Source organism: Erinaceus europaeus, chromosome 3, assembly GCF_950295315.1.
Source record: "Erinaceus europaeus chromosome 3, mEriEur2.1, whole genome shotgun sequence".
Lineage (NCBI taxonomy): Eukaryota > Metazoa > Chordata > Mammalia > Eulipotyphla > Erinaceidae > Erinaceus > Erinaceus europaeus.
Genome location: NC_080164.1, coordinates 17,017,380 through 17,044,976, shown reverse-complemented (window position 1 = coordinate 17,044,976; position 27,597 = coordinate 17,017,380). Strand labels below are relative to the sequence as shown.

The following is a 27,597-nucleotide window of genomic DNA, read 5'->3' as shown; positions in this document are numbered from 1 at the left end:
CGTGAAGCCACAATGAGATACTGCTGCATATTTTTTCATCATTACTTTAAAAAAAATGTTTTTTATGGGGTGCCAAGCAGTGGCACAGTGGGTTAAGCACATGGCGCAAAGTAAAAGGGACAGGCGTGAGGATCCTGGTTCCAGTCCCCGGCTCCCCACCTGCAGGGGGGTCGCTTCACAAGCGGTGAAGCAGGTCTGCAGGTGTCTGTCTTTCTCTCCCCCTCTGTCTTCCCCTCCTCTCTCCGTTTCTCTCTGTCTTATTGAAAAACAAGGACAGCAACAGAACAATAATACCAACAACAATAACATCAGCAATGATGAAGAGCAAGGGCAAGAAAAGGAAAAAAATAGCCTCCAGGAGCAGTGGAATCATAGTGCAGCAATAACTCTGGAGGCAAAAAAAGAAAGAAAAAATATTTTTACTTATTTATTATTGGATAGAGATAGAGAGAAATTGAGAGGGGGATAGAGAGGAAGAGAGAAAAAGAGACACCGGTAGCACTGCTTCACCACTTGTGAAGTGACCCTCCTGCAGGTGGGGAGCCAGAGGCTTGAACCTGGGCCCTTGCACATTTTTTTTTTGCCTCCAGGGTTATATCTGGGGCTCGGTGGCCATTTTTTCTTTCTTTCTTTTTTTTTTTTACCAGAGCTCTGCTCAACTCTGGCTTATGGTGGTGCAGGGGATTGAACCTGGGACTTTGGAGCTTCAGGCATAAGAGTCTGTTTATAAAACCATTATGCTATCTACCCCTGCCTTTTTTATTTTTATTTATTTTTATAGGATAGGACAGAGAGAAATGGAGAGAGGAAGAGAAAATACAAAGGGAGAAAGACAGACACCTGCAGACCTGTTTCACCACTTGTGAAGTGACCCCCTGCAGGTGGGGAGTCGGGGGCTCGAACTGGGATCCTTATGTGGGTCCTTGTCCTCATACTATGTGCACTGAGCCCAGTGCGCCACCACCCGGCCCCCAAAGTCCTTGCACATTTCCACATATCCACTTGGCTCTATCCACTCAGCCACCTCCCTAGCCACTCAAATTTAATTTAATCTGGAAATGTTCAGTGAGAATGCCGTGGAGAGTTTAAGTGGGAAAATCATTCATGGGTTGGGGGCTGGATTCACTCATTTCTAGTGGCATTTCCAGCTGTAAAATTGTTATGTGAACACATGTGGTGTGTGTGCTGAGCATGTGTGGATATTAGTGTGTTAACAGTGTACATGTGTGTCTGAGAGATAAACACTGATTTGTGAGAATAGCTGCCCTGCAGTCTCATCTTCATTGTCTCTAATTAAGAATCCTTACAGCTCCTAACTTAATTAACACAAAATAAAAAAGGGTCAGAAGCAGAGGAAGTGTGGTTGGCAGCAGTGATAGCCTTAGGGGACAATGGGACCGAAGCCACCAAGGGGAGAAGACACGGAGCCGACCCCGTCACTGAGGCACGCTTGCCTGTCGTGTGTTCAGCATAGGACCGCAGGCCTCAGGGCCTCTGCAACCTCGGTGAGCTTTGGAGATGAGGTCCTCTGAGGGCACAGTTTTGAAGCTGTGCATAAGACTTGATTCATACTTCTTCTCCAAGTTAAATGTTTATTTGTTTGTCTGTTTGACCAGAGCACTGTACAGCTCTGGCTTATGGTGGTGCTGGGGACTGAACCTGGGACCTGAGCCTCAGGCATTAAAGTCATCAAATGCAATCTTTTTTTTTTAATATTTATTTTATTTATTTATTCCCTTTTGTTGCCCTTGTTGTTTTATTGTTGTAGTTATTATTGTTGTTGTCGTTGTTGGATAGGACAGAGAGAAATGGAGAGAGGAGGGGAAGACAGAGAGGAGGAGAGAAAGACAGACACCTGCAGACCTGCTTCACTGCCTCTGAATCGAACCCTCTGCAGGTGGGGAGCCGGGGTTCGAACCGGGATCCTTATGCCGGTCCTTGTGCTTTGTGCCACCTGCGCTTAACCCGCTGCGCTACAGCCCGACCCCCAAAATGCAATCTTTTAAAAAAATATTTATGTATTCATTTATTTATTCCCTTTTTTTGGCCCTTGTTTTTATTGTTGTAGTTATTATTGATGTCGTCGTCGTTGGATAGGACAGAGAGAAATGGAGAGAGGAGGGGAAGACAGAGAGGGGGAGTGAAAGATAGACACCTGCACACCTGCTTCACCGCCTGTGAAGCGACTCCCCTGCAGGTGGGGAGCTGGGGGCTCAAACCAGGATCCTTATGCCGGTCCTTGCACCACCACCTGTGCTTAACCCGCTGTACTACTGCCTGACTCCCCAAATACAATCTTTTTAAGAAAAGCAAAAGGAGGCCAGCAGGTGGCTCATCCAGTAGGGCGCACATCACCGTGCACGAGGACCTGAGTTCCAGTCCCCAGCCACCACACGGGAGCATCTGCACAGTGGGGACGCTTTCCTAACAGTACAGCAGAGTCTCTCCCTTTCTATACTTCACCTTCTATTAAGACAAAAGAAAAGAACAGGGGTGGGGGGAGGGCAAGAGAGAAAAACACATCATTCAAGTACTAGATGGATCAATGAAATAGACATTCTGTACATATGCTACTTCTTTGCTCTCTCCTGCTTCTTCATTTATTTTTTTGGATGGAGACAGAGTGGAGAGGGGGAGGGGAGAGAGAGAAAGAGGAGGGGAGTCAAAGCACAGAAGCTTGCTTTAATGGGGCTTGCACTGGGGACTGGGGTTCAAGCCTAGGCCAGGCATGGGGCAAAGCAGAGCACTACCCAAAGTGAGCTATTTCACCAGTCCCCGTACACCCTATCTTCTCTTTTTCCCTTCTCTCCTCTCTCTCTCTCTCTCTCTTCCCCCCTCCCTCTTTCTCTGACATCAGAGGATGAATCCAGGGCTTTGTGTATGCACGATACCTCTGGGAGAGCTTCCTGGTCCAATTTTTTCATTCCTTATTTGTGAGGAAGAGAGAGACAGAGAGAGGAGAAAAAGCACAGAAGGGCTCTACCACCCGCAGAGCTCCCCCCAGTGTCATCCCTGGTGCTCCCAGAGTCTGCAAGAGAGGACAGAACCTAGAAGCCACCACCACTATCATGGGGCTCCACCTGAAAGGTGAATACAGCCAGCCGGAGAAGGAGAGACAGACTCTGGGGTTTAGCTCACCTGAGTCCTCACTACAGATGCCCACGAGGAGATGGTACAGACTTCCCAGGGCTCAGGCCTGGGTCAGTTGTTTTTGTTTTAAATTTTATGTATTTATTCATTTATTTATTCATATGGAAGAGACAGATATCAAGAAAGAAGGGGGATATAGAGAAGAGAGAGAGACGAGCAGCACTGTTTCACCGCTCTTGAGACTTCCCCCAGTACAGGAGGGGACTGGGGGCTTGAACCCAGGTTATTGCACCTTGTAACATATGCACTCAACAGGGTGAGTCACTGCCCAGTCCCTATCAGCTATTTTATGAAGCACCAATATTATTTGAAGTTTTTTTTTTTTTTTGCCTTCAGGATTATTGCTGGGGCTTGGTGCCTGCACCACGAATCACACTGCTCCTGGAGGCTATTTTTTCCCTTTTGTTGCCCTTGTTGTTTTATCATTGTTGTGGTTATTATTGTTGTTATTGTTGATGCCATTGTTGGATAGGACAGAGAGAAATGGAGAGAGGAGGGGGAGGCAGAAGGGGAGACAAAGATAAACACCTGCAGACCTGCTTCACCGCTTGTGAAACGACCCCCCTGCAGATGGGGAGCCGGGGGCTTGAACTGGGATCCTTATGCCAGTCTTTGCGCTTTGTGCCACCTGCACTTAACCCTGGCCCCTTATTTCAAGTTTTTTTTTTTTTTTACAAATTAGTGACTAAGCTGTAACGCATCCAGTATTGTGCTATTTTCTGAGAAAGAGACTGAGAGACAGAGGGATTAGCTTGTTCAGGTCATACAGCTAGTAAGTTCAGAACTGAAATTCCATCATCTGAGTGATAATCTGGTCTTTCTATCTCCCTCATAAAAAACAATAAATAAATGGATAATCAAATAAAGATTTATTGCAAGAGAGTAGATTTCAAGGGTCAATGAGCAAAAACTACTTGCCCTATGGTCTAATGGGCTTTTCTGTAAGGACACGGGCAGGCCGGCACCAGGGGCATTCACTCATGTCCCATCACACCTCGGGACTCTACCAGGTGAGGGCCGCCCTCTGTACAGAGCCCTCCAGCAGGGGGCAGGAGGCAGCTATGTCATGACCGGAGGCTGGCCGACTGCCCTCCTGGGTGGGGGCTGTACCCCTCTGCAGGTGGACTACAGGAACAGATGCTTCTGTGGGCACAGATGGGGGGTGGGGTGGTAAGGACACTGAGCAAGCGCAGTGGAGGGACCGCGGGACATGAGGAGGACTGAGTAAATACATCAGCTTGATAAAAGGCAAGGCATGGGAGTCGGGCTGTAGCTCAGTGGGTTAAGCGCAGGTGACGCAAAGCACAAGGACTGGCATAAGGATCCCAGTTTGAGCCTCCGGCTCCCCACCTGCAGGGGAGTCGCTTCACAGGCAGTGAAGCAGGTCTGCAGGTGTCTCTCTTTCTCTCCCCCTCTCTGTCTTCCCCTCCTCTCTCCATTTCTCTCTATCCTATCCAACAATGACAACATCAATAACTACAACAATAAAAAAGGGCAACAAAAGGGAATGAATAAATAAATAAATAAAATTTTTTTTAAAAAAAAGGCAAGGCACACACCCCCTCCTTTCAGAGGGGCCAGCTGGCAACTAGACAGAGGCAGGATGCTGTGATGGGCAAAATGGCCAGCCAGTTCCTTGGGATCCACCTGCCACTAAGGGAATCATGGGGGCTGTTTCAGAAATACTGGCAGGGGGTGGGGGAGTGGGAAACTGCTCAGCTTGTCAGAGCTCTGACTGGCATGCTGCATGCCACAAATTCAATCCCTGAAACCCTTCTATGGCAGCTGAACAGCTCTGTTCATGTCTCCCTCTCCTTCTCTCTCTTTTAAATTTTCCCTTCTTTAAGAGATGAGATATTGTTATGCTCTCTCCTTTTTAAAAAAATTTTTTTTCTTGATTACTTATTGGGTAGAGACAGAGAGAAATCAAAAGGGAAGAGGGAGATGGATAGGGAGGATGACTGCAGCATTGTTCCATCGCTTGTGAAGCTCCCCCTACAGGTGGGGACCAGGAGCTTGAACACAGGTCCTATAACATGTGCGCTCAACCAGGTGCACCACTGCCCAGCCCCTCTAATTCTCTTTCTAAATAAGTATTTAAAAACCCAGAATGATATGATAAAGGCAGACCCAGCGACACCGGTCTCTTAAAAGTTCCCCAAGGAGTTCTGATGTGGCTTGCTTCCAAGGGCTGAAGGCTATCAGCCCAGAGAACAGCTGTGAGTACGTTTCTAGAGGAGAGGAGGGCAGGAGAAGCGCCTGGGAAGCTTCCTCCATGCCCACTCCGGCTGCCTCTACCAGCCTCTTCATGAAGGGCTAACAGGATTCACCTGTGCCCAGAGGCCATGGGGAGTACTGAGCCTGCAGTGGCATACGGTAAATTCAACAGTCACCCGTGTCAAAGAACTGATGGAAACTATGAGCTGAGCAGAATAAGAAGTCACCCCTGTGACTCGACTGAAAGCCTAGACCTTGATTAGCACAGCTGGTGTTGGAGGGTCCTCCTCTGGCCCCTGTGGGAGCTAAGCCCCTCTTGAAGGCTCTGTGTTACTCACAAGCAGGTGATTCTGAGCCTGTGTGCGTGTGTGTGCGTGTGCGTGTGTGTGTGTGTGTGTGTACAGGGAGGAGGGTCCAGTGAGGGCTCGGGGCTGGGGCTGTATAGACAATGGGGGAGCCAGGAGGAGCCCACCACAGCCACAGGTGGCCACATTTGTTTGAGAAGTGCCTGAGAAACCCCATCAGACCTGAGACAAAGAGCCCACAAGCGCTGGGAAAGTCAGCGCTCATATCTCCGGCCCCAGCTGTTTCTGTCCACGTTGACAGGCGTGCAGTCGTGGGGGGAGGGGGAGGGTTCAAGGCCCCCAAGATCCCCCAGACAAAAACAAAAAAGGTCTGACTTGATCTCTGTCTCTCCAGGCCAGTCACCCTGTAAGCGTTTCCTGATTCCATTACATACCTATTGCTTTTCTTAGAAGGAGGGAAGTAGGTCAGCACCGTCTGTCTGTCAGGGCGGCTGCCCCTGCACGGGTGCCTCGGCCGCTTAAATAATTCACAGCAGCGAGGGCCCGGGAGCAGTAGCACCACAGGAGCCTGTCAGCAGTTGAGGGGCAGAAGGCAAACTGCACGGCGGGGGGAACCCCGAGGAGAGGACGCGGAGGAAAGGGGCAGAGGGGATCCTGGGCCCAAGATAGGGCTCTGGGCAGGGACTGTGGGAGGGGCTCAGGGAGGAGCAGGGCAGCTCCTGGGCAGACAGCTCATGGGTGCAGCACATCCAGTCTGGCACAATGTCACAGGGTCAAGACCTGGCCCCGATCGCCAGAACTGAGAGGCTCAGTTTGAGAGGCTTTGGGCTCTTACTCTCTCATACATGTTCGCTCATAAAAGTAATAAGTAAGGGCTGGGTGGTAGGTGGATTACCATATAGAGCACACATGTTACCTACCATGTGTGAGAACCCAGGTTCAAACCCCCGGTCCCCACCTGCAGGGGAGAAGCTTCACGAGTGGTGGAGCTCTATTGAGAGTATCTCTCTTCTCTGTTGGTCTCTTTCTCATCCACTACCAAAAATAGCAGAGAAAGAGAGAGAGAGGCCATGGGGATAGTGGGGGTCATACAGGCACTGAGCCCAATTGATAAGCCTGGTGGCAAAATAAGTAAATAAGTTTTAAAATAAATAAATAAAACAAGGCCCCAGGCCCAGGTTGTACCTAAATTGAGAGAGAAAAAAAAATGAAACAGAGGACACATTTCTTCACCATCTTTGGGAAATGAATTTAGCTTATTCAGCACAGACGCCCCCCTACCACAAAGATATATAAAGTGACAACGGCAAATCCTCTTCTTCCAGCCACATTCTTCCTCTGTAATGACTTTCTTTATGGTGTGATATTAGATACACACAAAACAATACCTAGACCTTATGAGTTCTGCAGAATATGATAAACAACCCCAAGAAAATACCCTACACAGCTGGTGGTGTTTTCCCCACATCCCCAGAGATAAAAACTGGACAGGCACCCAGCCATATATCCAGGGAAGCCATCCAGAGCATGGGTCTGGGCTGAGTGCGAGTTACCTTGGTCCCGTGGTAGAAGTCGTCCACACACGTGGCATTCATGAAGGTCTGGTGGAAGTGGGTGCTGGTGTCGATGCCGCCGGGGATGACCAGCTTCCCCGTGGCGTCAATAACCTTGGCCCCGCCGGGGATCATGAGTTCCCGGCCCACCTGCTGGATGATGCCGTTCTCGATGTAGACGTCGGCCTCGTGGGTGCAGTCATCGTTCACCACCTTGCCCCCCTTGATGAGAATCCGCACGCTGGCTGAGTTGGCGAGCATGTTCCTGTGGGAGGGATCAAAGGTCAAGGTCAAAGTTTCTTTCCACGTGGGCACCCAGGTCCCAGCCCTTCCCAGCAGAGCCCAGGCTCCCGGGGCGCAGAAGTAAGGAGGGTGGGAAGAAGGTTCTCTACAGTCTGAAGACACCAGACCCAGTGGCAGTAGGATCACATGTCTCCCACAGGCCTCTGGGGAGAGGGTTTCCAGGGAATCAGGATAGCCTTCCTGGCTGTCAGGGTGAAGCTGGGATCACCCCAAACCATCAGTGTTTACTAACCCCCAACGCTGGTGGGTCCTAGACCATTTTCACATATGTCAGCTTCTTACTGATGTGTGTGTGTGTGTGTGTGTGTGTGTGTGTGTGTGTGTGTAGACAGGGCATCACATGTGTGGTTTCACCATGCCCAGGCTGATTTTTTCACTCAGAGACAATGAATGAGAGGGCGAGATATCAAGATTATCATAGCAACAGAGTCTCCCCAGTGCCTGGTACTTCCATGTGGTGCTGGGGTTTCAACTTGGGTCGTGTATTTTACCCAGTGAGCTCTCTCCAGTCCCTCTACTGTCTTTACCAAACTTTATTTATTTATTTTTATTTATTTATTTGAGAGGTCAGAGTGCTGCTCAGTTCTGGCATATACAGTGCCAGGGACTGAACCTGGGACTTCAGGTACACAAGTCCCATACTCTACGGCTGAGCTATCTCCCTCTACTGCCTGATTTTATTTCCACAACAAGCCAGGGAGTGTCACTTTGCAGATGAGAAAGCTGCAATTGCTACACAAGGAGTTTATGGCCTCAAAACAGCCAAGCCAGATCCAGATGGCACATGTGAATAATGTTCCCACCTCACTGTGCGGTCCTTAGGTGTGCCAGCGGCCAAACTTCCCCAGCTGAACCTTTTACGTCACTTCTCACATAGACTCTGCCTCAGTTTCCCCTTCTGCATTTGCTCAGGAATCCACTCCATGATCAGTTGCAATTATTTCTACTGTGGAGTTTCTGGCAAGCTCAAGCCCTGCCTTCAAGATTCAAATGTATGTGGTCAAAGTTAGGAAGCCAGAACATTTGACCATACTCTACAGAAGAATGAATACTCTTGCAAACTCAATTACAGAGAACGAATACCCATCTCTTCCCCAAAACAGAAAAGAAGCAAACCTTCCCAACTCATCGCACGAAGCCGGTATTGCCGACTCTAGTCCAAGTGCACTGCACGTATGAGGCTCTAGGTTTGACCCCGGAACCAAAGCACTGAAGCTACAAGAGATCAGAGGAGAACTGAAGATGTTGACCCGTGAAGGCGCCAGGACAACAGCCGCCAGTCACACATGGTCCTCACCTGCTCACTGACACGGCTGACAGACCTGATCCTTCCCACACCCTAGCTTGGCCCTCACAGAGCAGCTCACAGGGAGCAGACTCAGAGGCCGAGGTCAAGGCCTGCGAAGGGCAGAGGGCAGGTAAGAGCAGGACAGCTGTGTGCTCTGCTTTGCTCTGAATGCCTGCTGCCTGGGAGCTCCAGAGAGCAGAGAGGACACAGTGGACATGAACAGAGGATGGGTGACCTGGGGCACTTCTGTGGGGACCTGTGACCTGAAATGGTCACAGAGAGAGGGCCAAGCAGACCATCACAGCCTTGATGTGTTCATTAGAATCTCACCCAGAGGCTGGGGTGACAACATAATGTTCTCACAGACCCTCATGCCTGAGGCTCTGAGGTCCCAGGTTCAATCCCCTGCATAAACCAGGGCTGAACAGCACTAGGGGGTGGTGGAGGAGCCCAACCCAAAACACACTCTGCCTTAGTTATTTGAATACACAAAAATTAGGGGGAAATTTACATATGCAGAGAGGGGGAAGGGAAGCGCCAGGGCATCACTCTGCCACATGGGGAACTGAGGCTTGAACCTGGGGGAGACTTCTGCTTGCAACTCCTGTGTCCTATTGCTGCACCACCTGGGTCCCCCAGCCATTTAGGGAAAAACAAACAAATAAAAAATACCGTTGGCTTGGAGATAGAGTGCAGGGGTTTACACAACGACTTTGATGTCTGAAGCTCCGAAGTCCCAGGTTCAGTCCCCACACATCATATGCATAAGGCAGGGCTGAGCAATGCACTAGTTAGAGAGAGAGATTGATTTTATTTTATTTATTAGTGAGAAAGAGACTCGAGGAAGAGAAAAGTCTTTTTTTAGGTTTATTTATTTTTTATGAGAGAGAGAGAGAGAGGATGCAGAACACTGCTCAGCTCTGGTAGACAGTGATCATGGGGACGAGCCTGGAGCCTCTGAGGTGTCAGGCATGGCACCCAAGCAGGCTGGCTATCTCTTTACCCTCACCCCCAAAGTATTTTATTTTTATTTCATTATTTTATTGCCACCAAGGTTATTGGTGGGGTTTGGTGCCTGCATAATGAATCCACCACCCCTCCTGGTAGCCATTTTTCTTTTTTTTCTCCTCTCTGATAAGACAGAGAGAACCTGAGAGGGGAGGGGGAGATAGAGAGGGAGAGTCACCTGCAGCCCTTCTTCACCATTCATGAAGCTTCCCCCCTGCAGGTGGGGAGTTGGGGCTTGAACCTGGGTCCTTGTGCTTGGTAAGCTGTGCCTGCCCCCAATATTTCCAATATTTTCAGATTTAGAAAACGCAGGGACAGGAGATAACACCATTGTTGTGTCCCCTTGGACTCAAATAAATACCACTTTTCTGTCTGTCCCCCTTTCCAAGAAGCCTTCAGAGATTGTCTCTGCACTGTCACAGATGCCACAGACTGGTGTCTCTTCCTAGCCACAAGATAATGGCCCTCGGAGTCAAAATCATGACCCGGACCCTCGTCTCTGCCCCACCTGGTGGGTACTGGGGTGCTCAAGAGGGGAGCATAAGTGAACACAGACAAAGGGGTTTGAAGCAGTGAGTAGTAGGGCATACCCCACACTTGTTTTCTGGGATAGTGGGTAACGGTCTGTCTCAGCTTCTGTACCTCTCCTCAGACCGCCGATCGCAGTGGGCAGAATCCAGGAGACAAGATTTTTCTCTCATTTTCGAATCCCACCTGCCACCAGCTGTCCCCTCATGGGCAAGGCCTGGGAGCCTGCAGAGGGCTGTAAGCACACAGATGACCCTCCAGGACATGGCTCCTCAGGACAGGGCTGGCAGGCGGGTTCTGCCAGGTCTCCCAAGGTGGTGTGCAAGGAAGTAAACCCCCAAAGTCAGCACCTAGAAAGCTTGAAGAGCCTATGCAGCCACTCCTGCCTGATTTTCTCATGCTAGGGAAGTGTAGCCCATGGGAGAGAGCCGCTGGGGACACAGGCTAGCCAGAGAGCGCAGGACTTGCTCATCTGAGGCCCCAGGGTCAATCCCTGGCATTGCCACACACCAGAGAAGCACTATGGTATCTCGTCAAAATAAAGACATTGCTATGGGTGGTGGCGCACCTGGTTAAGTGAACATGTTAGCATGTGCAAGGATGCAGGTTCAAGCCCCTGGTCCCCATCTACAAGGGAAAAATTTCACAAGCAATGAAGCAGGGCTGCAGGTGTCTTTCTCTCCTTCTCTAATTATTTTTATTTATTTATTGGATAGAAACAGCCAGAAATCAAGAGGGTAGGGGGATAGAGAGAGGGAGAGACACAGACACCTGCAACACCCCTTCACCACTCACAAAGCTTTCTCCCTGCAGGTGGGACGGGGGCTTGAACCTTGCACATGTATGCTCAACCACCCGCCTCCTCTCTCCCTCTCTATTGCCCTTCCCCCTCAACTTCTCTCTATCCTATCAAACTAAATAAAGTTTAGTTTATTTAGTTTGTCCTATCAAACTAAATAAAGTTAAAAAAAAATCTTTTAAAAAGCTGCTGTGGGGGGCTGGGCGGTAGTACAGCAAGTTAAGTGCACATGGCACGAAGCATAAGGACGGGCTTAAGGATCCTGGTTGGAGCCCCTAGCTCCCCACCTGCAGGGGAGTCGCTTCACAGGCAGTGAAGCAGGTCTGAAGGTGTCTCTCTCTCTCTCCCCTTCTCTGTCTTCCCTTCTTCTCTTGATTTCTCTTTGTCCTATCCAACAACAGCAATAATAACAAAGGCAACAAAAATGGAAATAGTGGCATCCAGGAGTGGGCTGCTGGGGCTCCCCCTCCCCAGAAGCTTTAGCTGCAGTCTATTGTCTGGAGCTAGGAGGAAACTGAGAATAAATACTCCAGGAGACCTTTGTCCTAAAAATCTGAAAGCTGGGATTTTAACTTAATACACAATAGCCAGGAAATGAGTCTACTTAGATGATGGACAAAGGTGCTCTAGCCCAAGGAGGCCCAGAAAGCCTGAGAGATGCAGTCTCTCAGTCTCTGTTTGTCTCTCTTATTAAAAGCCAAGGCCAAGGGTGGCCAAGAAAGCAGAGATAAGTCCTCCGTTTGCATGAGGAGAGGGAGCTGGAGGTGGGGTCAGGAGCTGCTGAAGGGAGAGGTGGATCCCTCTAGCATGTGGCCTTCACCCTCTAAGCGGCTTTTGGGAGGTGGGAGACAACAGGAGTCGCTGTGTTGGGGCTGGACAGAAACAGGCTGTCTGCCAGTAGGCACACGTGCTCACAGCTCTGAAGGTCCTTGTACCTTCAGGGGATGTGACCATGGAAAACAGGGATTCCTGTCTGAGCTTTGATGCTAGAATCAAATATTAAGAGTGGGCTGGGGACATAGCACAGTGGTTCTGTCAAAAGACTTGGATGCCTGAGGCACCAAAGGCTCCAGGTTCAATCCCGAGCACCACCATATGCCACAGCTGAGCAGTGCTCCGGTAAGAAAATAAAAGAAATAGGGTGGAGGGTAGTGAGCATAATGGTTATGCAAACAGACTCTTATGCCTGAGGCTCCAAAGTCCCAGGTTCAATCTCCCGTACCACCATAAACCAGAGATGAACAGTGCTCTGGTTAAATAAAATTAAATAAATAAATAAATAAATAAATAAATAAATAAATAGAAGCTAAGAAAGTGAAGGAAGAAAGTGAGTTAAGGTTGTCTTCAATAGAAATAAGAGAACACTATTTTTATATTTTAACTGTTTCAAAGATGAAGCATGAAGAAGGAATAGGTCCAGGAGCTGAGCATATGTGGCACTATCAAGGGGCCCCTGGGCCCAAGTGGCTTTTCCTCATTTTCTTTAGAAATGGGAGGGTGGGGGAGAGAAGGGGAGATCACAGCACTGCTCTACCACCCGTGGAGCTTCCACAAGTACTGTCCGTGGTGCTAGGTTCAAGTCCAAGGCCTAACATACAGCAAAGCCTGTGCTGTGCTGCACAAGCCACTTCCCAACCCCATAACATTGTTTTTTTTTTAATTTAATTTTTTTTTTAACAGAACACTATTCAGCTCTGGTTTATGGTGGTGTGGGGGGATTGAACCTGGGACTTTGGGGCCTCAGGCATGATGGAGTCTCTTTGCATACCTATTATGCTATCTACCTCCCCAACATTGTTTTAATCAGAGAGTCAGAGGTGGTGCACCTGGTTAAGCACACAGATTACAGGATTGTATGCCTGTATCCCCAGATTTACACGCAGAATGTCCTAACCTCCAGGGTGACTACACAGCTGCTGAGCCCTCAGAGGATAAATGGGACTGGAGAGTGGGGGCCTGACCCAACAGGAATAGTGTCTTCAGAAGCAGAGACACCAGGGGGCCCAACTCAGGCATGTGCAACACAGAAGACCAGGTGAGGACCCAAGGAGGCAGCTGGAAGGAAGGAAGGATGTCCTTTACCAGAAACCTATGCTGGGACCTTGACTTCAGACTTCCAGAATGTGAGAAAAGAAATCCTCACTGTTTAAGCGCCCCCAGTTCGACATCTTTGCTACCACACCACAGCTGGCAAGAGCCTGCGCTCTTAGCCGTGAGCCAGCAGAGAAAGGGGTGACTCACACCCCAGGCCTTCAGCTGCCTGATGGTGCCACTTCAGTGGAAATAACACCCGGCTATCAGGCCCGATCTGCCACAAAGCTGCCAGCTCCTTCCAGCTTTAGCCTGGAAGCTACTGCCCCTATCTGTCCCCTAGACTGTGTGGCATCGCAGGGCCCCCGGGGCCTCAGAACACCCTAGGGCTGAGCTGCTGGGTTTGGATGAGGTGAAAGCAGAGCTGCTTCATACCCTCCCTGCCTGCAGTGCTTTGGTTTTATTGCTTTATACAGTAGCAGGGCATGAACCAAACATCTGACACAAGTGCACCACCATCCAGCAGCCTCCCAGTCCAATCTAGGGAGAGAGAGAAGAAGAAGAAGAAGAAGAAGAAGAGGAGGAGGAGGAGGAATAATAATTAGAAAAAGAGAAGGAGGAGGAGGAGGAGGAAGGGGAGGGAAAGAGAAGGAGGAGGAGGAAGAAGGGGTAGGGGAAGAGAGAAAGAGAAACTGCTCCACCGTCCATGGAGCTCCCCCAGTGCTTTCCATGGGGCCAGGGATTGAATCCAACAGACATATCAAGGTGTGCATACACTCTACCTGTTGAACTATTTCCCACCCCCAAGAATATTGCTCTACAGCAAAGCTCAAACATCCTAGAACTGTACTTCTTTCCGGTTTCCAGCACTGAAGACAACGCAGACCGGATTCTCCAGAATTCACACTGCATGGGCCAGAAAGACACAAAAAGCCACATTCCAGAGTGACTAAAGAACAAGGGACCCTTCTATCTTAAAGGTCTTGGTGACAGGCCTTGGATGAAAACTGAATGTTCTTCCTGTGTCCCAGAGACCAGGCTGGGAGGGTGAGACCAGCTGCTGGGTGGAGGCAGGAATGCCTTCCCTCCCTGCACACCTGTTTCTAGATGGTTTCTAGGCGGTCTCCAAGACCCAGATGCCTAGTCCCTCTGGTGCCCTGGCTGTGACGCTGTGACATTCATTATGCCTCATGCCTCCCACAGACACCTCATTATCACCGTGCTCCCACAGCCTCCCTGCCAGCCTCCTGCTAAGCTGAACAAGATGGGGTGTGGGAAGCAGGGAGGGTGCCCTGGATCTCTTGGGAGAGCCCCTCAAAGGGAAAGGATTTGAAGATGTGGAATGCATGGCCTTAAACACAGCAAATGCCGCCAGCTGTGACTGTCCCTCCCTCTGCTCTGGGTAGAGCAGCAGATTCCAGGGATCTTGGTTTAGAGAAAGTGTGTCAGGGTTATTCTATTAATTCATCGCTTGCAGTTCGGGTGAGTAAGCCCATGGCTCCTGAGCATCACTGAGCCACCTCCCAGACCCAATTATTTCTTCTCCTCCTTCCCCCCCCTTTTTTTTTTGGTAGAAATTGGGTCTCAAGCATGCACATCATTTCATAACTCCAGGCCACTTGTCATTCACTCTGAGGTAGAGGGGAAGACACATCACAGCACTGCTCCACCATCCATGGAGCTGCCCAGGTGCTGTCCATGGTGCTCACTGAGGTGTCTGGGATACAGCCCTGGGCCTCATGAGTGGTGATCGGTGTGCTCTACCCACTGAGCCATGCCCAGGGTCCCACCACCAGGACCTAGGACACTTCAAGTCATTCATTTCATTCTGAAACACGGAACACAACAGCTATGTAGACAGAGCCAGTGCCTGGATCACTGGACAGTGATGGTGCTATGGAATGAATGTTTGTGACACTCCCCAAAACAAGCCCTGAGCTCTGTGTGATGCTACCACTGGAGGGGGGCCTTTGGGAGGGAATTAGGGTCAGTGGGGGGAGCGGTTAGGTCACCAGTATCTCCTATAGCATTTCAGTTAGTGAAATCCTCCTAAGTGGGATTAGTGGTCTAAGGAGACGTGAGAGAGATTTCTCTCTATGTGATGACAAAGAGAGAGAGACAGAGAGAGAGAGAGAGAGAGAGAGAGAGAAAGGAAGGAGGTGGCTGTAAGCCAGGAGAGAGCTTCCACCAGGAACCCAAGCTGCCAGCATTGTCACTGGATTCCCAGCCTGCAGCTGTGGGGAGCCGGCATCTGCTGTGTGAGCCACTCAGTCTACAGTGTTTTTATCACAGCAGCCTGAGCTAAGGTAACTGCATCAGACAGAATTGAACATTATAATGAAGTCATCCTCTAACAACTGGGCCTGCAACGAAGCACACCTCCTTTAAAGCCTTCTAGACTCGCCTGCACTCTCATTTGTCTAGCCAGCAAGCTGACCACCCAACTGTTCCGTCTGTGCAAATGATAGAACTCAGACCACAGGCAGAAATGGAAAAAAGGGCTGGGGAGACAGCATAAAGGTTATGCAAAGGGGGCTGGGCAGTGGCACACCGGGATAAGCACACACAGTACAAAGCACAGGACCCATGCAAGGCTCCTGGTTCGAGCCCCTGGCTCCCCACCTGCAGGAGGGTCACTTCACAGGTGATGAAGCAGGTCTGCAGATGTCTATCTTCCTCTCTCCCTCTCTGTCTTTCCCTCCTCTCTCAGTTTCTCTCTGTTCTAGTCAATAAAATGGAAAAAATGGCTGCCAGGAGCAGTGGATTCATAGTGCCAGCGCAAAGCCCCAGTCCCCAATGATAACCCTGGAGGGAAAAAAAAAAATAAAAATAAATTTTTTTAAAAAGCTATGCAAAGAAACTCTTTGTGCCTGAGGCTCTGGAGTCCCAGGTTCAGTCCCCAGCACCACCATATGCCAGAGCTGGTAGAAAGAAAGAAAAATAAATGGAGGAGAAAAAAAGACAGCACATAGCTAAGTGGTATTGGAAAGAATCAATCAGCCGCCTAGAACTCCAGAGCTGTAGACTCTGACCTGAGTCCAGCCGAGACTTGACTCACAGTAACCCATGCACTGAAGGGTCCAGCTCAGGACTGAGAGCTGGTGTCCTCAGCAAAGACAGGTTTTACATGTCCTCGGGGAAGCAGGGAGACCTTCCCCGCAGGGTGGTGGATCTCTTGGAAACACCAAGACCTACCCGCATGCAGGCACACAGCTCGTACTGCCGGGCTAGCGTGGGGGTGCCTCTTCCCGGGCACGTCCTCTCTGGGTTGGAGAGAACACGACCTGACCGGAGCCAGCCTGGGCTGCTACTCACTCAGTGACATGAGGGGGATGACTCAGGAACAGACTCGTGGTGGCGAGGCAATTCGATTCTTTATTGATCAGGGAGCCCAGGCTATTTTTAAAGGTCAGAGCCGGAAGTGGCAAGTTGGAAACGGAAATGGCTTGACCTGGTTTGGAAAGGAGTGGAGAAAGAAAGGCAAAAGGGGATTGGGAAAAGTAGGAACTTCCTTAGCAACTGTTGCAACGGTTTGAACTAGTAGGATTAATACTACCCTGCAGGCAGGGAGGGTCTTGAGGGTAAAAAGAAGATAGATTAAAGGAATGGAATGGGTGAGGATCTTTCAGGCAGTCAAAACAATGATTATGTAGATAACAAGGGAGCAGGTCATAGTATCAGGAATGCAGGGTGCTTTGTGAGGCAGGGAGTCTGCTAAGACGGGCAAACATTTGGGGTTACTCTTTTCCCTCCTTGCTCAACCTCTCAGTAGAGAGAGAGAGAGACTGACAGGATAGACACATTCCTCAGGTCAAACCCTGCCAGGCTTTACCACATCCTCACAATTTCCCGACACTTGTACCACCCTCCCACCTCTGATATTGTGGTTCTGTGGCAGGGACACCTCACATTCCTGAGCCAGTGAGTGTTGGGCATTACGCCAGCTCCCCTGCATTGCTTGATGCTGTGGTCTATTTACATAATCATTGTTTTCCCTGAGACCCGCCCTGCCTGCAGGGTATTTGTTAATCCCACTGGTTAGAACCTTCGCAACAGCTGCTATGGAAGCTTTCTACCTTCCCAGAGTGCTTTGTTTTCTCCACCCCCTTTCCTAGCCAATCCCGTTCCCGACTTGCCACTTCTGTTTTTACCCTATAAGCCCTCTGCTGTTCCTGGTTTCGCTCTCTTTCTCTTCTGTGTCCCGACCTGGAGAAGACCTGGAGAAGGGCTGGCGTGCATAGCGGGAGGTGGCCATTTTGCTAGCTCCATGTGGCCTAAACCGGTTGTGTTCACACCCGACTCTGGGGCATCTGCATCAATAAAGAATTGTATTACTACGCCACCACGAGTTCCTCGTCTCTCTCTCTCTGGCCAAACTAGCCCGGCAAGTGAGAGTGAGAGCTGGGGCTGTATGGAAGCTGGGAGGCAGGGAGCACCATGTATAACCCAGAAGCAGCCCCTTTCCTGGGCAAGCTTTTCAGAGAGCAGTGGTTGCTCTCTGCTAACAACTGTCTTGACAGGCTGCAGAACCCTCATTTCACCCTGTGGTGAAATTTCTGCAGTTCCACTGCAGAAGCTCATGGGGGGGGGGGGGACCCAAGGGGGGAGCTTCCTCCTGTGTCCAGGTTCCCGTGGTGGCAGTGGCTCACACCTGGCTCCTCGAAGGCGCTCCTGCTGCCAGGGAGGTGCCAGCCCCAGCGTGGGTGTGGAGCTGCTGCTCCTGTCATCACCTCCTGAAGCCCGCAAGACAGGGGAGCTGCAGTCTGCCTTGACAGCTGCCTCCTGCCAGCAGCTCAGTTGGAAGTTGGGGTGTATGTGTGTGGGGAGACGCCAGGGCTCACAGGACACATGGAACAGGGAACTGCTTTGCAGCTATGGCTAAATGCTGGCACTGGCTTCAGATTCATCCTTCCCCTCCTCTGCATGAAAAAGTCCCACTCTATAAGCGAGATCAAAGGACAGCCCAGCTAGGGGGCCTGGGGACCTGAGGGTCAGACCTGAGAACACAGCGGGGGGCATAGCTTCCCCTGCTGCTAGTAGGTAGCATCTGCTAACAGTCGATAGGTGATAAGAGACTGGCATCCCCCAGGCTTCTGATCAAAGCACAGGAGGGACAACCAGGGTAACAAAAAAGGGCAAAAAATAGTCTCCAGGAGCAGTGGATTCGTGGTGCAGGCACTGAGTCCCGGCAATCACCCTCGAGGCAATAATAATAATAATAATAATAATTTTTTTAAAAAAAGTACAGGAGGGAGGGAGAAAAAAAGAGAGAGAACACACATGCTCTAGGAAGCACTCAGCAGCCTCCTGGGGGAGGGGTGGGGGTGGTGGTGATTCCACAAGGGAGTCACCTTGAATTGAAAAAATGAAAACTAAGGCTTCCAGCACTCACAGAACTCCACCACTTGGGCGCTGTCCATGGTACATGCTCTGCACCACCATGTAGGCTCCTGATTCTCTATCATCAGCGAGTAAATAAGTGTTAAAAAAATAAGAAATACCCTTCTAAATAGTAAAGCAGCAAACAATTCTTTCATATTTATACAAGTTATTTATTGTTTATTTTATTTGAGAGGACAGAGAGAAATTGAGAAGAAGGGGGGGGATAGAGACAGAGAAAGAGAAGCCTTACAGCTAATGACGCTTCCCCACTGCAGGTGGGCACCGGAGCTTGAACCCAAGTCCATGCTTATGGTAACATATGCAACACCACTGGCCCCTCCAAACAATTCTTAATGGATATCGTATATTAAGTATCACTTCATCTTTAAATCTCAGTTGGCTTCTTCAACGCAAGTGGAATCAAATCCAACAAGCATTAAGGACAGAGAAGAATGACAAGTGTCACCGCTGTCACTGCCACTGAAGCACCAGCACCTGGACCCGCTCAGTGTGTGTGAAGGAGTGACTGGTAACAACTAGATGGTAAACTAAAAAGACAGAAGTGAGGTCAAGGCTGTCCCGAGCCCACAGCCCCTTTCCTGCATCCCACAGTTTGACTGCACCTGCCACAAGGTGGTGTCTTCACCTCTTGGCTCTGCTTTCCAAAGAAGAGACACGATCCTGCCTTTTGCTACAGCATGGAGGAAATGGGGGGTGGATGGGGTGCTAGGAGAAAGTGGTCAGACGGGGAAATACTTGATGACCTCACTCTTAGGTGAGAGAAAGAGGCAAAGCAAGGGAGTAGACACAGGCAAAGAACAGATCCAGGTCTCTCTCTGACAGTGGGGATGGGGGAGGGGTGGGTGTCCTAAGGGTGCACAGAAGAGGGACACTGCTCCTTGGTGACATACAATCTGAAGAGGCTGTACTATAATCCAGTGGTGGTGCACCCATTAGAGGACACATGTTACAATGGGTGAGGACCCAGGTTCAAACCCCTAGTCCCCACCTACAGGGGGAAGTTTCACCAGTGGAGAAACAATGCTGCAGGTGTGTCTCTGTCTCTATTTTTATCTCTCTTCCCTCTCAATTCAATAGATAAATAAAATATTAAAAAACAAAGACACCCAGTTGTGTAAACCACACAAGCTCAGGACCTAGCAGCCACCTGTGGGCCTAAGGGGGGTTACTGAGGGGTGAGGGTTCTCCCCAGCTAAGAACAAGTGGGAAGTTTGGACCTGTTCCTCTCATCTCTGCAGCAAGAGCACAGATGGCAAAATCCCCAGGGCTTAGCCGCCAGAGAGTGGGGAGAACTGGTCACTGTCACATGCTCATTGTGGAGAGGATCAGGGCCCTGGGATTGAGCTTCAGGGCTATAGGGTGTGTCCTGAGTCCCTATCTGCAGTTCCAGCAGACCCCAGTAAGTGGGGCAACCTCTGCCCTCAAGCCCCATTGGGGATGTTACACTGGGGGCTTTCGAGAGGTCTCCACGGCTACCAGCCCCTGCAGATGCCTGGGTCCTGCTGAGCCCTCTGACCAGCTTGGCCAGCTGTCATCAAAGCCCCAGAAAGAATGCCACCAGCATGTTCACAAGGACAGCAGCTGCAGCTGGGACCCCCCCATCCCAGCAACTGCCAAAGGTCTCCTGAGGGGGTGCCACCACCACCAGGACTGGGGACAAGACCTCTGCTCATGTCTCTGGAGGGGCAAGGGGAGAGAAGGTTCCCACACCCCCAACCCCACCCTGGTGTGTGTCCTCTCTTCTAAAAATCTGGATTTGGGACAGAAACTGAGTAGGAATATAAATAGCTTCTTTTCTTGTTTGGAATTAAAATTAGCGTGAGCTAATGACACCCCAGACAACATCTTGCAGACAGTAATTGGGGGAGAACCCTAGACTCGGGCCAGCAAGCACTGTATCATCCCATCCATTTCTGGTTCCCAAACAGACGTGAACTATGCTGATACTATGGCCTGTTTACATAATCATTATTTTGCCTGAAAGATCCCCACCCATTGATCTATCTTCTTTCTATCTCGAGACCCGCCCTGCCTGCAGGGTAACATCAATCCCATGGGCTAAAACCATTGCAACAGTTGCTAAGGAAGCTTCCACCTTCCCAGCATGCCTTTTGCCTTTCTTCACCCCCTTTCCTAGCCATTTCCGTTTCTGACTTGCCACTTCCGGTTTTATCCTATAAAAGCCACTTCTGTTTCTGGTTTCTCTCTTCCGCCACCCGATCTAGAGGAGGGCAGGCATGCAGGGGTAGGTAGACGCAGGCCATTGCGGTTTTTGGCTCCATGTGGCCTAACCCACTGCACTCACGATGGACTCTGGGGCATCCACATGAATAAAGATTTCTATTGCTACCGCCATGAGCTTGGTTCCTGAATCATCTCTCTGGCCGCGTAGTCTAGCCCAGTAGTCGTTGTTGGATAGGACAGAGAGAAATGGACAGAGGAGGGGAGACAGAGAGGGGGAGAGAAAGACAGACACCTGCAGACCTGCTTCACCGCCTGTGAAGCAACTCTCCTGCAGGTGGGGAGCTGGGGCTCGAACCGGGATCCTTACGCTGGTCCTTGTGCTTTGCGCCACCTACACTTAACCCGCTGTGCCCAACTCCCAGATCTTTTTTTTTATTATTGAGAAAAAAAGCTGGCTGGCAAAACAGTCCATTTGGACAGTGTGTTCCTTTGACACGTGCATGACTCTGGTTTGAACCTGGTCCCCACTGTGTTGGAGGAAGCTCAGTGCTGTGATATCTTTCACCCTCTCTCTGTCTCTGAGAAAAAAAAAATGTCATTCTGGAGAGGTAAAGCCCTAGTGATAACAAAAGAAAACTAAAAGTTAAGCAGAAGAGAAGCTAGGAGTTGGCACACTCCTTAGGGCACAAATGGGACCACGCGCAAGGACTGGGCTTCCAGTCCTTGGTCCCCACCATGGTCTCTAACTCTCTATCAGAAGAACAAAAAACAAATTATGAGAACCCCAGAGAAATACACTATATCTGGTGCATCTTGAAATATGTGTGACTTCTCTACTGGGCGTTTCCACTGTGTAGAGTTCATTGCACTCTACTACATGACTATGAGGAAAAATTAACAAATTCAGAGAGTTCTTCTGAGTGTGTTAAGTGAAATTGTTATGCTAAAGCAAATATGATTTCTGTACAATTAGATTTGCAAGTTAAAAATACCTAAATTGAACTATTGTTTGCTCCAAATTATTATACATAAATTCCTCTTTCTGATTGTATTCAGAAATATTTTCTCTAATAAAGAAATGTGAAATTAAAAAAAAAAAAGAAAGGAGTCTGGAGGTAGCGCAGCGGGTTAAGCGCACATGGCGCAAAAACGCAAGGACTAGCATAAGGATCCCGGTTCGAGCCCCCGGCTCCCCACCTGCAGGGGAGCCGCTTCACAAGCAGTGAAGCAGGTCTGCAGGTGTCTTATTTTTCTCTCCCCCTGTCTTCCCCATCTCTCTCCATTTCTCTCTGTCCTATCCAACAACAACAATAATAACTACAACAATAAAACAAGGGCAACAAAAGGGAATAAATATTTAAAAAAGAAATAGAAAAAGGAAGAAAGAAAAAAATGGCTGCTGGGAGCAGAGGAGTCTTCACGCAGACACTGAGTCCCAACTCAAAACCCTGGTGGCAAAATAAGATAATAAAATAAAATAAAAATAAGACCAAGCAAGCCTGATTGAAGATGGCAAGCAGACTGCCGTGGGGATCTGGCGCTAGATGGGGGTGAGAAAGAAGCTTGGGGGGACTGGGTGGGTGGGAAGAGAGAGGCACAAAGCAAGGGGTGGGGCTTCTGAATGAGATCAAGTGGCCGGCAGGGGGTGCTCTGGAGTTCAGACCTGGCCCTGGCCCTAGAGCAACCAGATGAACTAAAACTAATACCATGAAGCTAAAGATAACACTGAGCCCTCTGCTTGCAGGGACTATTTGGGGTTAACATGTCAAGTTGAAGTTGCAATAAAAGGACACGGTGCAGAGACTCACAATCCCCTTTTGTCCCTGATACCCTTTGTCTCAGGGCAAACAACGAGGCTTCAGACCAGCAACAAGGAGGAAACACAGAGAACCATCATGGTGCTCCAGATCAGGTGACCTGCTGGCCTCAAGGGCCCATACTGTTTATTCCCCGAGCCCAGATGCTGTTTTCCAAGAAACAGACACAAGTTTCCAGCTGCTCCCCCGCAGAGCCAGCTCCAGCCTCCACTGCACTGCAGGCTGCTAAGAGCCTTCCCCTTCCTGCAAAGCCGCTGGGACCGAGCGTGGCTTTCTGTAGCGCCGCCAGCCAGTGGGCTGAGTCTAGCTTTACGGCCATGGCTTCAAATAATTTGAGGGGGGAGCCGGGTGGTAGCGCAGTGGGTTAAGCCCACGTGGCGCCAAGCACAAGGACCCGTGTAAGAATCCCGGTTGGAGCCCAGGCTCCCCACCTGCAGGGGAGTCGCTTCACAAGTGGTGAAGCAGGTCTGCAGGTGTCTGTCTTTCTCTCCCCCCTCTCTCTTTCCCATCTCTCTCTATTTCTCTCTGCCCTATCCAACAATGACGATATCAATAAGAACAATAGTAACTACAACAACAATAAAAAAACAAGGACAACAAAAGGGAAAATAAATAAATTTTAAAAAGTAAATAAAATAATTTGTGGGCTGGCCTTCCTGCCTCTTTGACTGATACAGGAGTCAGGGGAACAGGGACTCTGGGGGTGCTCCCGTCAAGAAGCATGGTGGGCCAGTCATGTGGGACCCTTCAGACAGAAAAGGCAGGAGCAGAGCTGAGAAAGGACTGTGTGGCTGGCATAGACTAAAGGAGACCAGCTGTCCACATGCCCGTGCTTGATGATGAATGACTGTGTCCGCTTCTCTCTCGAAGAATCTTTTAGACCATTCAGAAGGTGGCCGCTGCCCCTAAGCTAGAGAGGAGACTCTGAGCACTACTCCCAGGGAGGCGCTTACCACCACACACCCAACTGAGCCTCTCAGGCACCCTTGGAGGTGACAGACTGCCTGCACTTGACAAGAGCTGGAGTGATGTCTAGTGGTTAGAACCTAGGGCCTAGGTGGAAAGCAGGTACGTGGGCCTAAGTCACACAGATAGAAGGAAAAGTTCCCGAGATGATAGGCGCAGGTGTTCCCAAAGCGACACTGTGTCAGGCACAAGTAATTTCTCCAGGTCTGACATCAGGCTCCCTCCCTCCAACTCTAAACTCCAGGGAAGTTGTCCTGAACTGTCATGCCAGTGGAACAGGGACATTTAGCTGCCACCAACCTAGCCTGTCCACAATACCTCAAGATGATGGGGGGTACGGACACAGAACTGACCACCTGAGGACCAGGGCGAACACTCACTAAGGAGACCAGAGTAACCCCAGCTGGCATGGCCCAAAGTGCTGACTCGGCTATACCATCTGACTGGGCTTAGGGAAAGGAGAGGGGCTATAAGAAGGACCCAGAAAAGCTCCTTGGGTGTGGAGCAGTCTTCTCTCTCTCTCTCTCTCTCTTTGCCTCTAAGGTTATCACTGGGGCTCGGTGCCTGCAGTACATATCCACTGCTCCTGGAGGCTATTTTTTTTCCCTTTTGCTGCCCTTGTTGTTTATCCTTGCTGTTTTAACTGTCACTGTAGTTGGATAGGATTTAGAAAAATTAAGAGAGGAGGGGAAGAGAGAGAGGTGGAGAGAAAGATAGATACCTGCAGACCTGCTTCACCACCAGAATCCTTATGCCGGTCCTTGTGCTTCACACCATGTGTGCTTAACCTGCTGCGCTACTGCCCAGCCCTCTTAATAAAATTCTTAACCAGAAAGTGCTTCTGAGAAAGAGGGAAAACACGGAGGTATCAAGCCCCCCAACTTCAGTTTATACTACAAAGCAATAGTAATCAAAACAGCATGGTACTGGAATAAAAATGGACACTTGGATCAATGAAACAGAATCAAAAGCCCAGAAATGAGCATATACAAACCACCTAATATATGACACAGGGGCCAAAGCCATTCAGTGTGGTAAAGAAGGTCTCTTCAACAAATGGTGCTGGGAAAATTGGATAGCCACAAACAGAATAGTGAAAGTAGACCACTACCTAACACCAACTCAAAGTGAATTAAAGATCTAAATGCTGGCCCAGAAATTTTGAAATTTATAGAAGAAATTATCAGTGAAACTTTGCAGGACCTTCACATCAAAGATGTATTTGGAGACTCAACACCTTGGGCATGGGAAATGAAAACAAGAGTAAGTAAATGGAATTACATGGAACTAAAAAGTTTCTACACATCGAAAGCAAACTACACAAGGATAACCAGGCAACCCAGTAAATGGGAGAAGATATTTGCATATCACACATCCCATAAGTGACTGATATAAAATATCTTTACAGAATTGGCACAGATCTGCAAAAGAAATAAAAATACCCCAATAAAAAAGTGGGCCAGTGGTCTGGGAGGTGGTGTGGTGATAAGGCTTTAGATTCTCAAGCATGAGGTCCTGAGTTCGATTCCCAGCAGCACATGTGCCAGAGTGATGTCTGGTTCTTTCTCTCTCCTCCTATCATTCTCATAAATAAATTTACAAAAAAAGTGGGCCAAAGAATTAAACTGACAGTTTTCAAAGGGAGAGATGCACATCACCAACAGACACGTGAAGAAATGCTCCACTTGACTTATCATTAGAGAAATGAAAATGAAAATTAGAGGAGCTGCCGTCTCACACCTGAGAGAATGGCTTCCATCTACAAAACAGGGAGTGATGGGTGTTGGGGAGGTTGTGGGGGAAAAGGAACTCTGCTTCACTGCTGGTGGGAATGCCAACCGGTGCAGCCCGCTTGGAAGATTATACGGAAAGTCCTTCAACGAGTAAAAATGGAATGACCTTATGACCCAGCAACACCACTCATAGGCATTTATCCAGTAGACACTCAAACACTAGTTCAAAAAGTCATATGCTTCTATGTTCATAGCTGCATTATTCCCAACAGCCAAAGAGTGGAAGCAGCCTAGCCTGTCAGATGACTATAGAAGTTAAGGGATATATATTTCATGGTATACTACTCTGCAATAAAAAAAAAATGATATTGTGTCCCTTGGGGCAAAAATGGATGGAACTAAGGGGCCAGGTGGTGGACACCCCATTAAGTGCAAATAGTACAAAAAGCAGGACTTGCACGAAGACCAAGGTTTGAGCCCCCAGTCTCTACCTGCAGGGGAGACATTTCACAAGTGGTGAAGCAGGTCTGCAGGTGTCTATCTTTCTCTATCTTCTCTCAACTTCTCTGTCATAAATAAAAAACTTAAAAAATGGTCACCAGGAGCAGTGGATTTGTAGTGCTGGCACAGAGCCCCAGAAACAACCCTGGGGGCAAGAAAAGGGGGGGAAGGTTGGAACCAGAGGTGATTAGTGAAATAAGTAAAGAGATGAAAAACAACTACCAGGTTGTCTCACTCAGAAGCAAGCAGACTGTTCCTAAGACTTGTGAGAACTATGGTGGTGAATCTTTGGGAGGTGGGAGGGTGAAGAAACAGAACTTTGGTGCTGAGGGTGGTATGGGACCACACACTGTAGTCTTACAATCTTGTCTGACAGAGAGAAATCAAGAGGGGAGAGGGATGGAGGGAGGGAGGGAGGAAGAGAAGGAGAAAGAGAAGACACCTGTGACACTGCTTCACTGCTCATGAAGCTTTCCCCTGCCTGTGGGGATCTGAGGCTTGAACTTGGGGCCTTGCACACTGTAGCGTGTACTCAGCTGGGCGCACCATTGTGCCCAGTCCCTCAAAGCTCTCTCTTATCGTGACCTTTCTGAATTTACTCTTGAATGAACACAGGAATTCAACCCACTGGGGCTCCCAGAGATGCCCGTGATGCAGGCAAGGCCACCCAGTTTTGAGGAGAGGACGAGGTTACCCCAGACACCAGGGAACACCAGGATTTGAAGGGTCCGACTGTGCTAACAGCTCACATTCTCTTGCAGGTTTAGGAGACTTCAAACAATAGAATTCCAGAAGCTGGGGAGGTAGCACACTGGAAGACTTCAGGATTCACAAGCATGAGGTTCTAAGTTCAATCCCCAGCACTGCAGGTGCCAGGGTGGTGAACAGATGCTTAAATCTTTTAAAGAGAGCAGTATTCCAGCACCATTAGTTCTATCTGCTACCCAGGCCCTCAACATCTCCCTGGACGATGACATCACTGTCACCTGCACAATTCTAGCTGGTCTGTCAGCCTCCACACTGGTCAAATGCAGAGCTCGCCAAGATGCAAACTGGATCAGAGGCTCAGAGCCAGCTAAGAGCCAGCTGCCGCTCTAACTCCTGAGGAGCTCTGGAGCAAGTGGAAAGAAATGCATGGGAGGGGGGGTGCTCAGTGGGAAGAGCACATGCCTGATCACGGGGGAGGTGTGAGATCCTGGGATTGATTCCCAGCACCACATAGGAGCACCATGGACAGCACCACGGGGAGCGCCAGGGATGGTGAAGTGGTGCTTTGGTGTCTCTCTTCTCTCTTCATTTTAAAAGGATTTATTAGAGAGAGAAGCAAAAGGAAGAGGGAGGAGTTGGAGAGGGAGGGGGAGAAAAAAGCAGGGAAGAGGAAAATATAATTAGAGCAACACTCTGGCACATACAGTGCCAGGAGCCAAACTACGGACCTCATGCTTGAATCCAGTGCTTTATCCACTGTGCCACCTCACAGACCTCCCCATCTTCCTCTCTCTCCAAATACATACTGATAGAACAGCAGTTTCACTCCCCATTGCAGCATTAAAACATCATCTGCTGTGAGATGAGGCTGGCCCGGTGCCTGGCTGGGCAGGAAGCACTCAGCACTGATGGCCGAAGAAGCCACCACCACCACCACCTCCTCCTCCTCCTCCTCCTCCTCCTCCTCCTCCTCCTCCTCCTCCTCCTCCCCCTCCCCCTCCCCCTCCCCCTCCCCCTCCCCCTCCCCCTCCTCCTCCGGGAAGTGCTGCTGAGTTGCCCCCAGGGTGCAGGAGAGGTCCAGCAAGGACACTCAAAACTGTGTG

At 49.6% G+C, this 27,597-nt stretch overlaps 1 protein-coding gene across 1 annotated transcript in view; it reads right to left on the bottom strand.

Annotated features, from left to right (window-relative positions):
- Positions 1–27,597, bottom strand: part of DPYSL5 (dihydropyrimidinase like 5) — a 70,572-nt gene that overhangs the window by 26,759 nt on the left and 16,216 nt on the right. Inside the window, exon 2 of the mRNA XM_007532587.3 lies at positions 7,226–7,490. Coding sequence (XP_007532649.1) covers positions 7,226–7,486 — 261 coding nt within the window. The 5' untranslated portion in view covers positions 7,487–7,490. The remainder of the gene's footprint in view (positions 1–7,225; positions 7,491–27,597) is intronic.